We start from the raw sequence: 16443 nt of genomic DNA on the forward strand, positions 1-16443 counted from the left end.
CTAGGATGATCGTGGGCTAAGCTCAAGAGCTTTACCTGGTACTTAGTTGGAACTACCAACTGTCTCTGAGGATGCCAGTCTTCATGGTGTCCACCAGACAGAGTTTCCTTGTATAAAAGTCCTCTTTCTACAACAAACCTGGATCGATTAGAAGAGCTGAGAGGCAGTGGATTTCTCCGTGCCACCATCCAAGCTCTCTGGAGGCTTTCATCTGCTTCCTGTTTGGTCTGGAACTGTTCCCTTGATGCTGGAGACATCAGTTCTTCATTGGATTGTGGACCTAGGCTTGGTCCCTCTGGAAGCGATGTAGGGGATGGCGCTGTTTCCGTTGACTGTGAACCGCTCTCCACTGGTGCACTATGTTGGGGTTCAGGTTCCGGCTGACCCTTTTGTGTAGGGTTCTGCTGCCGGTTCAAGTTTGCTGGGGCCCTCTGGTGTTGGGGTTGCAAGTACTGTATTCAGTGCTGGCAATGGGTCTGGTGCTGGTTGTTCTGCCTGTTCTGGTTCTGGGGCTAGCTCTGTCTGGGTCTCTGGGACTGGATTCACTACTGCTGTTGCTGTTATTGGCATGGGGTCCGGTTCCATCACCTCTGACCAGGTCCTGGTAGAAGTTTCTGGAACAGAGCTAGGCATGACAGCTTGTTTAGCCTGGCTGCGGGTGATCATTCCCACCCTCTTGGCTAGCTTCACATGATTGGCCAATCTTCCCCCAGCAGCATGGGGATGGGATAATCATCATAGACTGCAAAAGTCCACATTCCTGACCAGCCCTTGTACTGAACAGGCAACTTGGCTGTTGGCAAATTGAAAGAGTTGGACTTGAAGGGTTGAATTGTCACTTGAATCTCTGAGTCGATTAAATTTGGGTCCACTAAGGAAGTATGGATAGCCGACACTTGTGCTCTGGTGTTCCTCCACGCGGTGACCTTCTTCCCACCCACACTCACAGTTTCCCTCTGCACTGAGGGTATCTGGGACGTATCTGGGCCTGAGGACCTCTGGTGTGATTCTGGTGCAATGAACTGTAATCTGTTGGGGTTCTTGGGGCAGTTGGCCTTCACATGCCCTGGCTCGTTACATTTAAAACATCGTCCAGCTGACGGATCACTGGGGCGAGGTGGGTTGCTGGAGAACGGTGTGGCAGGACGATAAGGTGTCTGGAGTGTTCCTTGGTGTGTAGTTGGGGCCTTGGGCTTCCCCCAGTAGTAGGGTGTGGTCTGAGGGTTTCCCTTCTGGTATCCGCTCCAACTGCGACCAGGGTTGTTCCTCTCTCCTACCTCCACCTGTTTTGTTCCGGCTTGCCCCGCCTCTCTGGTGGTCAGGGACTGCTCGTATCGATCAGCCTAAGAAGCAAGACTTTTTGCTGAGTCCATTTCCTTATCCCATAAACACTGTTTTATTTTCTCCTTGGACATCTTCAGGAATTGCTCCTGAGCTATCAAATCACACATTCCATCAAAGCTAGTGACACCCCTTCCATGGACCCATTTATCTAACAGATCCTTCATCTAGTTTAGATAAGCCACATTACTTAGTCCAAGCCCTCTTTTAAGGGTTCAAAATTTTTCTCTGTACGTTTCAGATGTAATTTGAAATTGCTTTAAAAGCAAATCCTTGAACTTATTATAGTCAGAAGCCTCATCAATAGGCATCTTATTGAATATGTCCAGAGCTCTTCGAGTCAATTTTGCAACCAATGTGGTCATCTTGTGAGATTCAGGAATTTTATGGAGAGTGCACATTCTCTCAAAGGTGAGAAAATATTCAGCAATATCACTGGATACATCATACTGTGGACATAGTCGCTCCTATTTGTGGATTGTTGGAGAAGGATGGTTAGGGTTATCCAGTAGATTCCGCTCAGCCTTTGCCTTCTCCATCTCCAGTGCATGATTCCTCTCTTTTTCCTTCTCCGCCTCAGCATGCTTCCTCTCCCCAGGCAGAGACAAAAAAACTCTAACTGCTTTCAGCTTAAAACCTGTTTCCAAGCAGCCCAAAGGGAAAAAAAATGTCCTTTTAAAATCTGTGCTTCTGGTTCAGAAAATCTTAAAATGATTTCAAATTAATCTCAAATTGATCCCACCGCTCTGCCACCATGTCAAGGTTCCTTCCCCACTCTGAACTCTAGGGTACAGATGCGGGGACCTGCATGAAAACCCCCCGAAGCTTATTCTTACCAGCTTAGGTTAAAAGCTGCCACCACCAAAGTGTTACACAAAGAACAGGGGAAGTACCCACTTGGAAATGTCTCCCCCCCCCAAAATATCCCCCCAAGCACTACACCCCCTTTCCAGGGGAAGGCGTGATAAAAATCCTCACCAATTTGCACAGGTGAACACAGACCCAAACCCTTGGATCTTAAGAACAATGAAAAAGCAAACAAGTTCTTAAAAGAAGAATTTTAATGAAAGAAAAAATAAAAGCATCACCTCTGTAAAATCAGGATGGTAAATACCTTACAGGGTAATCAGATTCAAAACATAGAGAATCCCTCTAGGCAAAACCTTAAGTTACAAAAAGATAGAAAAACAGGAATATACATTCCGTTCAGCACAACTTATTTTATCAGCCATTTAAACAAAACAGAATCTAACGCATATCTAACTAGATTGCTTACTAATACTTTACAGGAGTTCTGACCTGCATTCCTGTTCTGGTCCCAGCAAAAGCATCACACAGACAGAGAGAGAACCCTTTGTTCCCCCCACCCCCGTCCCGCTTTGAAAGTATCTTGTCTCCTCATTGGTCATTTTGGTCAGGTGCCAGCGAGGTTATCTTAGCTTCTTAACCCTTTACAGGTGAAAGGGTTTTTCCTCTGGCCAGGAGGGATTTAAAGGTGTTTACCCTTCCCTTTATATTTACGACAAATGTCATTTCTGGTATTTCAATACTATAGGCCGTATTGTGCCACTAAACTTTAAGCAGGACCTTCCCATTTATTTCAATTGAGAGTTCTGTTTAGGAACTGATGGCATGATTTAGCCCTCTGTTTTCACTTCATTCAAATACCCTGAAAAGCAAAGCTGCAGAATTCTGAGATTCTACTTTGTATCCATTACAAACATTGCAACATTTTTGACAAAGTGAAATTGAATCATAATTTATCAAGTAGGAAAATATGCTTCAGGATGGACTTGGAGTTCAAAACTGAAACAGATTTATCTCTTTCAGTACTTTAAACATTATCCTATGGTCTGCTACCCAAAACCACAAAGCCAAGCCAAATAATAATATTTTCATACTCTGAAAAACTACTTTCCTTTCTCCCAATGAAGAGATTTAAGGGAATGATGCTTGAAGGATTTTGCTGTATTTGCTGTATTTTTACTGTATTTCATTTTTAATTTAACAGAGAAAAGAAAGCAGCTATTTGTCTTACATCTGAAAATAAAAGGAAAGGGTGTGTACTGCTTTTCATGCCCAAGGTTTAAAATAAAGTAATAAGATCACTTTATTTCTCTTTCTAAAGCCTCTTCTAAAGGCTCAGAGGGGGAAAAACTGTCTGATGTTGCATTTGGCAGATCCTCTGACTTCTCTGTGCAGATTGATGTAAAGCGTGTGTGAAAAAATGTTGCTTTAGGCCCATGTGTTGAGTGGCACTGCCAAAGGATTGCTTTTTAGTCTTGTGTAACTAATTTTGAATAATATGTTAAAAGGCATTAAACATGTTAAACAAACAATACATAAACATAGAACTATTTGAAATTTTGTTTAAAAGATCATCTAAGTTAGACACAGACTTTAGAGGGTTTCTGGACATATCAATTATAACTAAAGAATCATGTATTATTTCATTATTTTTCATGCCATTGACCAATTTAAAGGTTATATGAAAGTCTTTAAGATCGATCCCAAATCTTCTTGGAAGAGATCTAAATTCTGTGCGATTTAGCACCTCTTAGCAAGATTGGACCTTTAGGGTCCAATAGGAACCTTCATAGGATTGGACCTATGATGTGACATCAGAGATCAATTTAGGTGAGTGGATATTGTTCTTTTTCTAATGCATATGGCATGAGATTTTTTTTGGTGTACAAGAATTTTTTTTCCCAGTATCATTTCAGAATTGAATTGTGTTTTTGTTTTGTTTTGTTTTTTTAAATTGAGCCTTAAGTTCCAGCAAACTGACAAATAACTTCTGTCGACCTTACTCTGTAGCAAAACACCTGTTGCTCTACATTTGTCCACTGCTGAGTTTGTAGTTATGGTGTAAGGGCTCAGTCCCACAAGGTACTCAGTATCATTAACTTCAGAGGGTGCTGGGGAAGTTCAGGGAATACCCTACAGAATCAGTCCCAAGTTGCTGTGTACGGTTGGCTGTTTTCAGATAGCGCCCTGATTTTCTGTGCAGTAAATATTGATCCCATTCATGGACCTAGTTTCCCACTCCTCGATCCATTGGAGTCTGTCTATTGACTTCAGTGGGAGTGGGATGAGGGTCTGAGCCAGCCATGGTTGTGGGCTCCTGGAAGGGAGATGCGGCACTTTGCATCAGTCTTCTGGATGGTAGATGAGGAGCCCTCACTACTAATGAAAAGAGTCCTGTCCAGCACTGCTTGGTCTAAATGGTAGTGGCCAGGGGGGCTTTAAATCTGGGCATAGAAATCAGGGGAATCTTGAAAGGATTCTCAAGGATCCAACAAAGTACTTGCAAAGACTAAGTCCAGTGTTTTTTTTTTTTCTCTGTTACATTCTCTTTTCTTTAATACTGGTTTTTCAGAGCCTGTGTCTGGTAGTAGCATAGAATGGCAATTGTGATTGAAAGTGATAGTCGTTATATGTACAAAGGTTGAGGCTAACTGTTGAGTTTATGATTTGGGGCATGACTGGTTACAGTAGACTCCTTGTGCAGTGCCTGTAGGGTCTATTACAGGAGTGGATGGGGGAGGTTCTCTGGCCTGCAATGTGCAGGAGGTCAGACTAGGTGATCATGATGGTCCATTCTGGCTTTAAAGTGTATGAATCTATGAGTAAGGGATTAACTGGACATCCATTCATTACAGTTTTTTCAACCATTGTTTGTGACTCACTTACATAAATTCAAGACAGACTGTTTTTTCCTTCAAAGTAAAACGTGCCTGTTTTGGATTTGGTGGTTAAGTAGTGATGAGTTCATGTGATCTAGTGCCAAATTCTGCTCTCAGTGAAACTGTATTGAAGCCAATAGACTTGTAGTAGTTTAAAAGTCGAGAATTTTACCCTTAGTATTTAGAGTACCATGAAACGGTAAAAAGTCCAAAGTCTAACTTTAAAAAAAAAACTAATTGAAGCTCTGTTTCCACCTACTAAAAATCCTCCTAAAAGCCTTTTAATTTCAGTATTGCTGCCATCTAAAATCTAAAATCCTCTAACATTTTTGCTCAGGGTAGGACACATTTTCACTGTTTTTACAAAAATGGTCAGGTATATGCAATGTAATTGAATTTCCCATCTTTTCTCTAAGTTGTGTGAATGAATTCAAGTCACTACTTTCCATTAACCAGTAGGCATTCAGACAAGAGGTTTCTGTCAACTTTTTGTGTTTTTTCAGATAACAAATATATCAAACGTATCTCTGGAGTTAAGATGATGGTCTGCATCTTCAGCTAGTGTCAATGGGCTTCATTGACATCGGTGGAACTATGCCCCATTTGCCCCAACTGAAGTTCTGGCTCATCAATATAGTTAATTCAATATACTGTTTTTTCTGTTTAGGCCACCAGCCCAGCAACTGAGGCTGTGCTTTCATTTACTCTAAAATGCCTGTTTCTTATGAGCGGTGGTGTAGTGCTTAATATTTTCTTTCAGCCTATTCTAGCCACAGGCCTTTCACATTAATAGGAGTTTTGCCTGAATGAGGAATAGGCTTAGTCCCATGTGGGCTGGGTGTGGGGGGAGCCATCTGCTATATAAAGCGTCATACACACCTAAGTTAGGAATGATCCAAAATGAAGCAGACGCAGAAAAATGTAAGCTCTTTGGGGCAGAGACTGTGTGTTTGAACAGCACCTGCCACAATGGGATACTAGTTCATGAGTAGGGCTCCTGGGCACTCTGGTAATACAAATAATAATAATGCTGTGTAATGCCTCTCTGCACATACTTCTATAACACTTCTGAAAATCAGGTAGACACCTAACTGGATTCTGGAGCTTAACATTAGGCCTTCAGTTTACACAGTCCTGACCAGAATGCCAAAAGTGTTGTATCTTAAGTTGTATCTTAAGTGTGTTGTATCTTAAGTTGAAGATATTCCTCTGAACAATATATTTCCTTGCCTTGGTCTTAAGGGGTCATTTTGCTGGGCCTACAGAACTGTGGTAGGGCAATGAGACATGGGAATGACGTTCTGTGAATGTATGGATGAATAACATGGCACTGGGTTGAAACGAAGTGTAATATCTGCTAGGACATTGAGACACACATTTGATTTATGCCTGTAATGTTACTTAAAAACCTCTAACAAAACAGAATAGCACAGTACTATCTACTTATGGATAAGACAATGAGGGCAGTCTGGATTATTGCATTTATACATCTGCACAAAGTGTGTTTCAAGGAATAGAAGAAGAATATTGCCTAGTGCCTGTGGTATTTTTTTCTTTTTAAAACAAACAACCTGGCCTGCTGAATGCTCTTCTTTCTCTTTTATATCCACATTTAGATTATTTTGGCTGCTGCTCCACCATAATATTACGTGGGTGTTTGTGCTTACCAGGGTAGAGATTCAAATGAGTAGATTCACCCATGCACAGGTCTATTTGTTTTCTTTACCCCCACCAGAATGGACCTCACTGGTCCCAAACGCTATATTTATATTAACTCCCCTCTGAACCTGGCTGGAAGAATTTGCTTATAATTTTTAATGAGTTGCATCATTTAGGACTAGATCCTGCCATGCAGTGAGTGCCCCTGTCTTCTTCACTGTCTCCCCTGCCATCTGTCCCTGATGATGGGAGCTGAGCTCTTTTGAAAAACTGGCCCAACCCCTACAACAAAATCTCACGCTTTATGGCCTCCCCTATATGGTCTTCTGTGGAAATCGGCAGCTAGTGACAAGGAGCCAAATCCTGCTCTCCTTACTCACACATGTCACAAGGGGAATGCCTGGGTGCTGAGAACTCTGGGAAATGTGCTCCCTGTGTGTGCACAAAGAGAGAATGAATGGCAAGAGCTAGAATTCTACAACTGCAGTAAGAGATGGCTTGTCTTCTGTGGAAGCATTCAGATGCATTACAGTGTAGAGATATTCTGTACCCAGGACCTGCTGTAATTTCCATTCGAGCTGCATAATAATTTTCACATAATGCCAGCTTCCCATCTGTGCTGAGTACTATCTGAAGCTCCCAGAGCTCCATAAACATCTAAATTACAGCATTTGGCTTAGAAATGTCATTCCAGTTTCTCCACCCCACACTGAAGTCTGACAAATGCTGCTCTAATGTGCTGTGTATGCCCACGCAAGTGTGTAGGATAGTCGGGAGGGTGGTTTCATTCTTGCTAAATGATCTGTCTGATGAAGGGGAAAACAAACCCTTAAAGGAATCTTGGACTGTTAACAGCAACGATTTATGAGATTATCAGGCCTCTTTTCTTACTAGAGTAATAGTCAGAGGTTTACCAAGGGTGAGTATGCGGCTCATCAGTGAAAAGCCATTCATTTTTCAAAAACGTACTACACCCTCTTTTTAAATAGCTGTGAATCAGATCCAGACATTTAAGAAAAACAGAGCTGTAAATCATCAAGACAAATTCGAATTAGAAATAAAGCACCCATTTTTAACAGTGAGTGTGATTAACTATTGGAACAAAGTACTGAGGGAAGGGTTAGATTCTCCTTTTTATTATGTCTTCAGATGAAGACTGGATGCCTTTCTGGAAGACATGTGTAACTATAGCATCCCTGTGACCATCATGGAGTCCGTTCTGTGGGCAGCTCCGGCCAAGAAAAGGCATGCGTAGGAATGCAGCAGGGAAACTCCCTTCCACCCCACGGTGCTGGAACAATTTGTATAGTGGGGGTGCTGAGAACCATTGAACCAAACTGTAAACCCTGTATCTGATGGAAACCACTTCAAGCTAGGGGGTGCTGCTGCACCCCAGCACTCCTAGTTCCAATACCTATGCTTCCACCCCAGAAACTCCTGTTCCAAATCCCCCAGAGTACATACACACACACACAATACAGTGGAATAGTACAATAAATATAGGAAAGGGAAACATTTATTTATTGAGGGATGAATGGAGAAAAACAACAGGAGGAAGAGATGGGGGAACAGTAAAACAGGGTTACATCTAACACAAGGACCCATCAGGCCAGTGGTACCACAATATAAAAGGATAGACACTGAGTCTAGATTCAGAGGTTAGGAATCCTGGGTAGAGTTCCAGTCCAACAGTGAGTCTTGAGTCATCTTCCACACCGGTAAACTTTCCCCAGCAAACCCTTCTGGTGCCCTCTTCTGCTGCTCCAGACAAACCCACACAGAGCAACAACCTCCCCACTTAACTAGCTATAACTTCCTTCCTTATTCCCAACACAAGGTCACAAGCCCTAGTATGCATAGCCCCATGCAGCGCTGGGTGACAGTGATACTGAGACTGGCTGTGGTTTGGCCTTCTCAGGTGATCCCTTCTTGGCACAGTGTTCCTCCTGGCTCCTGTGCAGGGACATCCCTGGTCAGCTGCTCTGTCTCTCCCAGGCTTCAGGCTGGTTCTTGGCTGCTTCTGTATGTGAGGGCCTGCTCGATTTGGGGCTCTTGTCTGGAGCTCCAGAAACACACACTCCCCTGTGGCTTCCCTACCTTAACTCCCCTCCCTTTGGAAAAACAAGGCCTTCCTCTGCCTCAGGTTTTAAAGGAGTCGTGCTCTCTAAACCCCAAGGGAGATACACAGGCTTTAGTCACGCATAGGTTATTGAGCTCAATGAAAGGGTACTGGGTGAAATTCTATGCCCTGTGTTATATAAGAGGTCAGATGAGATGATCTCGTAGCCCTTTCTGGTCTTAAAATGTATGTATGAAACCTCTGCTGCCATGGGGCTAAGCCTCCCCAAGCCTCGGCTAATGCTCCCCGCCACGGCCCCAGACTGTAGTAGGGCTCAGTGCTCCTCTGGACAACCAGGACTCAGACAGGCAGGTGGATCAGGGCGGATTGGGAAGATGGGTGGGCCGGGGTGGCTTGGGCAGGCTGGCCAGGTGGGGCTTAGGGCAGCTTAGGTGGGCGGGCCGGGGTGGCTTGGGCAGGCTGGCCGGGGCTCCTCTGGCCCCAGCAGGTGAGAGTGGAGAGATGGAGTGGGGTCACGGTCTTGGGTGGAAGGGGTGGGGCCTCAGGTGGAAGGGGAGGGGCAGGGGGCTAGCCTCCCTGAATGGGGAGTTCATGCACCATCCATATGTGCTGCACTTCCATACATTTTCTAATGGAGGACTGGATTAATCAGGGGAGGCAAAGAATGCCTTTTGACCCCTAACAAGGCAGCAGAGACCAAAAGTCAGTACAATCTGATACATAGGTGCTGGAACTAGGGTCACTGGGGTGCTCCCACACCCTCTGGCTTGAAGTGGATTCCATTATATACAGGGTTGACAGTTTGGTTCAATGGCTCTCAGCACCCCCCCCCCCCACTATACACATTGTTCCAGCACCCCCGATTGAATAGCTGTTTGGAAACCTGCATGATAATCAAGTGATGGTCAAGTGTCCACATCTCCCATTGATATCCGTTTTGGTTTTGTGCCTGAAGGAGTTTTGCTTACGTAGAGTGCACATCTGGTTCCCTTGAATGGAGCCTCAATACAGAGGCTAATGCTGAACGGGCATAGAATGTGAGATACCACTTATACCTAGAGATGGTTCTTCAGGGTGAGGGTAAGGGCACATCGGTGGGCTGGTGTGGAGAAGCTTGTGTTGCCATTGCCTGTGTTACATTTGTTCTTTGTATCAACAGAGAATTATGGAGCTAGAGCTATCAATCCAGCACCACTGATGGACAGCCAAATATACTTTAAATAAATAATGTTCTCCTTGTATAAAGCTTCATATTCAGTTCTCATTATAATCCATTCCAGAAGATGAATCCCTCAGTAACACACACATGCTTGTTTTCCACAAATAGCCACAAACAGAGGTAATGCATAGGAACTGATTCAGATAATGTTTGTAAAACCAACAATATTTAAAAGAGTAGCAATGAACAGAATGCACAATATTGGGCTGGAGCAGAGTTCTGGGTCCCAGGGCCGTGCCCATACCTACTGATATCACATGTATCATAGCACTTCATGCATGGAAGTAAACAAGTGCACTCATACATTTTGTTGATGCATTACTGGAGAAACTGCAAACCAAAATTTGTATTTAGATGACAAAATAATGACATTCCAAGGGACAATCTCACACCTGAGCAGGGTCATCCCAGATTAGCACTTCCTGAGGCCTCCAAGGAAAACTCAAATTACTGCAGGAAGTTGAGCTGATTATTCATTAGGTAGCTCCCAGTATAGTGTTAGGGTTGTTATAGGGCATGTGCCTTTTGGATAAGGTGTAAAACTAAGATCCCATGACAGGAAGCATTAGCCCTAATGTTCTGGGGCATTCCATTTTGGGAGATTAAATTCTACCCTCTTAAAGCCTCCCTGTACTTTCAATTAGCTGCAGCATTCTTAGCATGTCTAAAACTATTGTTTAGTGTTGCTGTTGGATATTAAACAGCAGTTACATTTTATCGCAGGAGTGGCTGAATGTCAGTGCTAGATTAAATGAAAGGCACTTTCAAAAAGCATGCTGCTACATTTATTTGATTGTTAAAAATAAATATAGGAAAGGAGCGTCCTTTGAATTTTGATCTACCTTTTTGGTAATAGTGCAATCTAGTAGTTTTTTTTTCTATCACAGCATAATTAAAATTGCTCAACAGTACAATAATATATTTATAATTTCTTTTGCACTATAAGTGTGCATGATGGTGGGGGATAGCTCAGTGGTTTGAGCATTGGCCTGCTAAACCCAGGGTTGCGAGTTCAATCCTTGAGGGGGCCATTCGGGATCTGGGGCAAAAATTGGGGATTGCTCCTGCTTTGAGTTGGGGGTTGGACTAGATGATCTCCTGAGGTCCCGTCCAACCCTGATATTCTATGATTCTATGGTTCACGATACAGATGGCCTGATTCTCCTCTCACTTACATCAATGTAAATCAGGAGCAATTCCACTGAAATCTGTGGACCAGATCCACAGTTGGTGCAAACAAGCACTGCTCCTGGGCCCATTGGAGTTACACTAGTGTAAGTGAGAAGACAATCCAAATCCATAGTCCTGTTCCCACAGCATTTACAGTCTAAGAGCTCTATCCTACAAAGAACTGCTTAAGTGATTTACAGGGTAAGTCCCTTTGATAGATAATGAACGGACCCGGGAAAATAGAGGGGGATCACGGTAAAATCATGCTATTTAATTGGTTAGGGTTAGCTTGGACTTTGTTGGTTCCAGGATATTTTAATAGTTGTAATATGGAATGCCTGGGTTTTTTTTCAAATATTAAATTTTCTGTGAAAATGTAGCCTCTGGAAAGTGGGAAAGTTGGTTCATATTTTCATATATTGCTGTAGTACGTCTTTTTTTAATGACTTTGAAGAAACAGACATGATTAGATACATAAGCACATAGAACTGTAAGTTTTTTTTTGGCTGTGCTGTCTCATAGGACTAAAGAGAACAATATTTAATTTTCCTTTTGCTAGTTCTTGGATATCTATGTTAAGTGGACAATTCAAGAAACCGCTCCCCCAAAGTACCTCCATTATGACCCAGTGACATCTCGCCAACTGATGTGTGACCTGTGCTCTCCGGGAACCTATGTAAAACAGCACTGTACAGCTACAAAAAAGACTGAATGTGCACCATGTCCAGATCAGTACTACGCAGAGGACTGGAACAGCAATGATGAATGCCAGTACTGCAATGTAGTGTGCAAAGAGCTGCAGTATGTGAAGCAAGAATGCAACAGTACACAGAACCGCATCTGTGAATGTATTGAAGGGAGATACCTTGAGCTAGAATTTTGTTTAAGGCACACAGAATGTCCACCTGGATTTGGTGTAGTACAACCAGGTACGTATTTGCTTTCAATATGCAACAGAATTAATTAGAGCTGTACAAAGCATTAAAGACTTGTGGCACTAAAAGATTAGGAAACAAGCTTGTCTAGATGAAATTACAGACTAATAAATGGCAAAGCTAATGCAACCTGTTACCATTGTGACATTGCTTTGGACTATAGCCAAAGGAACATTTCTCAGTGGAATACTCTGCTCCTATTGAATATGTAACTTAACGGTAGAACAAATGTAGCAAATTGCACTCTAATGAGAAACATGATGGATAGCCTCTTTTAAAGGAACATTATCTGGAATACAGTATTTCTGTTCTTTCATTTTGAAATCTGCTGTTTCAAGCCACTGTGTATCTTGACGAACACCAGAAGCATTAACTGATACAGCACCAAGAGCATAATTATAACAATATCAATGTAGCTCTAGAGTCAGAGCAAAACGTGGTAATAATTAATTACCAATGCCCTAAATGGGAACTGCAAGAGAAACCATTATTATTATCATCCAAAGACCAGCCAACTACTTCTGTGTCAGACAAGCTGGTAACATGCTGTATGTCTGGGAGGGATAAAGGCTGTAGCAATGTTGTTTCCATGGAGCATTTTCTTCATTTTAGACAAAATAAATTGTTAAGACTAAGTTCTTGTCTTGAAACAAAATATTTTGTCATCCTGCAAATGATGTGGCCCAGTGTCGTGCCAACATTGAATGTGGCCTAAAAGAAATGGAAGCTGGCATTCTGACTAATCATAGTTACACCATATCCTGCATGCTACTGCATAGATCCATATGGCATTTAAATTGTTTCATGGGCTCTGATTGTGCAACAGTATCTGTGTGCACAGACTTCTATGCCTTTGTTGAATCCCACTGAATTTTGGGTGTAGAGATCCATGCAGTCAAAATCTATGGATTTCTGGGTATAAGGATCCATGCAGGTTTGGGGCCATAGTTAGTATCACTGTTAACTTTGAAACTCTAGTAGCAGAAAAACAAAGGATAATGAACAGGAATTTCACAAGTAGTTAGCATTGGCCTACCTCTATTCCTGTTGATGCCAGTGACAGTAATATTATTGACCTCAGTGGGAGCAGAGTTAGGCCCCCAGTGTGTATGTTTAAAAGAAGTGAGCTGAGGGCCCAAGTGGACCCAAAGTTTGAACATTCAGCTCCTTATGGATTTGGTATAAAAATCAGCCTTCCTAGCACTGAGTAATTATTTTGGAGTCTGTATTATTGTGTGTTCCACCTGAACAAAGGTGTGAATGTATGCTGTATGGTTGTGGATGATGTAGATACACAGCAGTGTTTTATATGTGACCAGCCATGTGGGTGTATTTGTACTTTTTATGCAACAGAACAGGGGGTTAAAGAGTTATTGTAGATTCCTGGTGGTGCTGTCCATATCTGCCCTGATTGATGTGGCTGTGCTGTGCATACTAGATTAAACAATTCAGTCTAGTAATCCATCAGTCAAGTAATTTGTCCTTTATTAAAACAAAGAAACTGTTTCTGACAGTAGCAGTAGCAGATTCACATGGCTATGATGTAGCCATGGTTGCCATAGAAGAGACTTCTTTCTTCAGTGGTCCCTTGCAAGTCACCTTCCTGTGAGTCAGTATGGGAGGATTTAGACTTCCTAAATCCCTCAAAATTGCATCTTCCAACCTCATTTGTGGTCAGTCCTGTGCTCTGCTTCCTTTGACCTCAGACCTACAAAGCTTCTGTAAAAGTGTATCTTCTGCACATTGGATATAATTCCATCATTGCTGTCATCTTGTTCTCAACTGGTGCAAGACTGCAACTTGCCAGGATTCTCTAAGTATCTCCTTGTCTGTGACAAAATCAAACCAATGGCTGTTAAGAATATGCCATAATTTCAGTATAATTTTTTATACTGAAAGCTATTTAGTTTCCTCTCCCTAGTTGTTTTTAACCGCCATGTTTCTGCTCCATACAACAATTGTCATCACTACTGCATTGAACACTCATATCTTAGTTGTCACACAGATATCCTGCTGCCCAAACAGAGGTCTTTGAAGATGCTCAAATGCCATTGATGAAAGAATGATCCACCGTGTAACCTCTTCAGCTATTGAACCTCCTGCGGTCAACCAGCTACCCAAATAGACAAAACTATTCACTCATTCAGTCTATTGCCATCGACATACAACATCAGCAGGTCATTCATTTCCATTTTATAGGAGGTATGCCTAGCTTTGGTTTATCACCATTGATCTTAAATCCCATAGATTCTGCAGTTAGTTGCAGCTCTTCCAGCAGTAGCTGTAGTTGGTCAGTAGTCTCTCCAAGTAAGGCAATTTCACTGACATACTCAAGATCCCCTAAAGATGAATCTTTAAGTTTCACACCTTCTACTTTGGCCTCAAGCAGCTTTGTCATCAGATTGTCTATTAGAACATTAAATAATATAGATGAGAGACCACATCCCTGGAGTACTCCTGATTCTTCTGAAAACCAGTCTGTAATATAACCGTTGACCCTCAGACAGCTAAATTTATACTGGTACAGGTCCTCCACTAGGCCCACTAAGTCCTCAGGCACTCCATACTGGTATAGTAGTATCCATAATTCTGATCAATACACTGGGTCAAAAGCAGTTACAAAGTCTATACATGAGATGTTAACTTCCTTTGGTCACTCTAGTCATTTTCAATAACATTTCGCAGAACGTCAAGTATCAGAGGGGTAGCCGTGTTAGTCTGGATCTGTAAAAGCAGCAAAGAGTCCTGTGGCACCTTATAGACTAACAGACGTATTGGAGCATAAGCTTTCGTGGGTGAATACGTCTGTTAGTTTATAAGGTGCCACAGGACTCTGCTGATTTCGCAGAATGTATATTGCATGGACTGCAGGTTGAACTGTAAAGAAACCTCGTGGTTTTTTGGTTGAGATAGTATTTCAGTTAGTTCAGTAGTATGATCATAAACACCTTCCCTGGGACTGACAACAACAACATTCCCCTATAATTTGAGCAAGCTGATTTAAAAAAAAAGAAGAAGAACAAAGAGTGATGCAGCCATTTTTCCAATCTTCTGGAATGTGATCAGTTTCCCAAACTTTAAAGACAACTCTGAAGCCAATGAACTAAATCCAGGCCTCCTCTCATTAGCTGTTCTGATGAAGTATTGTCAAGACCAGGTGCTTTATCTGTTTGACCATAAGCATCACTTCTTCTAATGTCACCAGCCTGTTTTCTACAGGGTTCATTTTTGGATTAAGTTAAAGGTTATGCCTTGATGGGGATCTGTTCACTAATTCACAATAATGCTCATGCCAATGCTTAAGTTGTGCATCAATATCGTGACAGAACTCTCCATTTTTGTTCTTAACTGGAAGAAGCTGTGAGAACAGATGTCCCATTAGGATTTCAAAGTGTCAAAGACACATTTCTGATCATGTCTTTTAGAGGCTTCCTCAGTGCACTGTGCCTTATGAGTCCACCATTGCTTACAATCACTTTGACAAGCCCTCGTGACTACTTGTTCAAGACATTTCTTTTCCTGTATTGCCCATTTCCTCTCCTCATCACTGACTCAGCTCTGACTTTCCAGTGCATCCATTCTGCAATGCACCTCTTTTTTTCCTATAATTTGATGGTATCATCTGTAATCCAGTGTTGCTTTTTCATTCTCCTTAGTCCCAGTTGTTCTCCAGCAGTCTTTGTGATAGAATCCCGAAATAAAGAATCCCGTTCTTCTTTCACGGTACACAACTGGTTATCCAATATACAATATTTGTTGGAAATCGCTACCATGTAGCTATTAACAATTACTTCAACATGAAACTTATCAACATTGAAGCATTTCAATGCAATACATACATGTCTCTGGCACTTTATTAAACAGAACATCATTGTTGCTATTAGGAGCAAATCAATACTCCTAAATACACATACATCCCAGAGGAGTTTAGTCAAGAGTGTCTGAACTAGAATGTGATCCAAGGTTTTATTGTCACCCAATTGATATCAAAATGTATACATATGGCAATTCTTGTGCTTAAACCAGATACCATTAAAATAGTCCAATATCTTGATAGTAGCTGATAAAATAATGCAGATTAAGACACAGGACCGGCAGTCAGAAGATATAGGTTGTATTCCCAATTCTGCTATAGTTTCCTGTATGATCTTCAGGCAAATCATTCAACCTCTCTGTGGCTCATTTTCCTAATTTGTAGACTGGAGTAATAATGGTCACCTCTTACACAATATGTTCTTTGGCTTAACACGCTAATGTTTGTCAAGAACTTCATGATCCTTGGATGGAAGGTACTATAGAAACGTGCAGTAATAAGAATAGAGGCAGGTACAAACTTGAGATTGGTTACTGCCT

The 16443-nt window shown here is 42.0% G+C and overlaps 1 protein-coding gene across 6 annotated transcripts in view; it reads left to right on the forward strand.

Moving 5' to 3' along the window:
* The window catches only part of TNFRSF11B (TNF receptor superfamily member 11b), a 116183-nt gene that overhangs the window by 91573 nt on the left and 8167 nt on the right, over positions 1 to 16443 (forward strand). For all 6 annotated transcript variants that reach the window (XM_048841538.2, XM_048841539.2, XM_075124962.1 and 3 more), the window contains one exon: positions 11715 to 12084. In XM_048841538.2, coding sequence (XP_048697495.2) covers positions 11715 to 12084 — 370 coding nt within the window. The remainder of the gene's footprint in view (positions 1 to 11714; positions 12085 to 16443) is intronic.

The sequence above is a fragment of the Caretta caretta genome, chromosome 2, assembly GCF_965140235.1.
Source record: "Caretta caretta isolate rCarCar2 chromosome 2, rCarCar1.hap1, whole genome shotgun sequence".
Classification (NCBI taxonomy): domain Eukaryota; kingdom Metazoa; phylum Chordata; order Testudines; family Cheloniidae; genus Caretta; species Caretta caretta.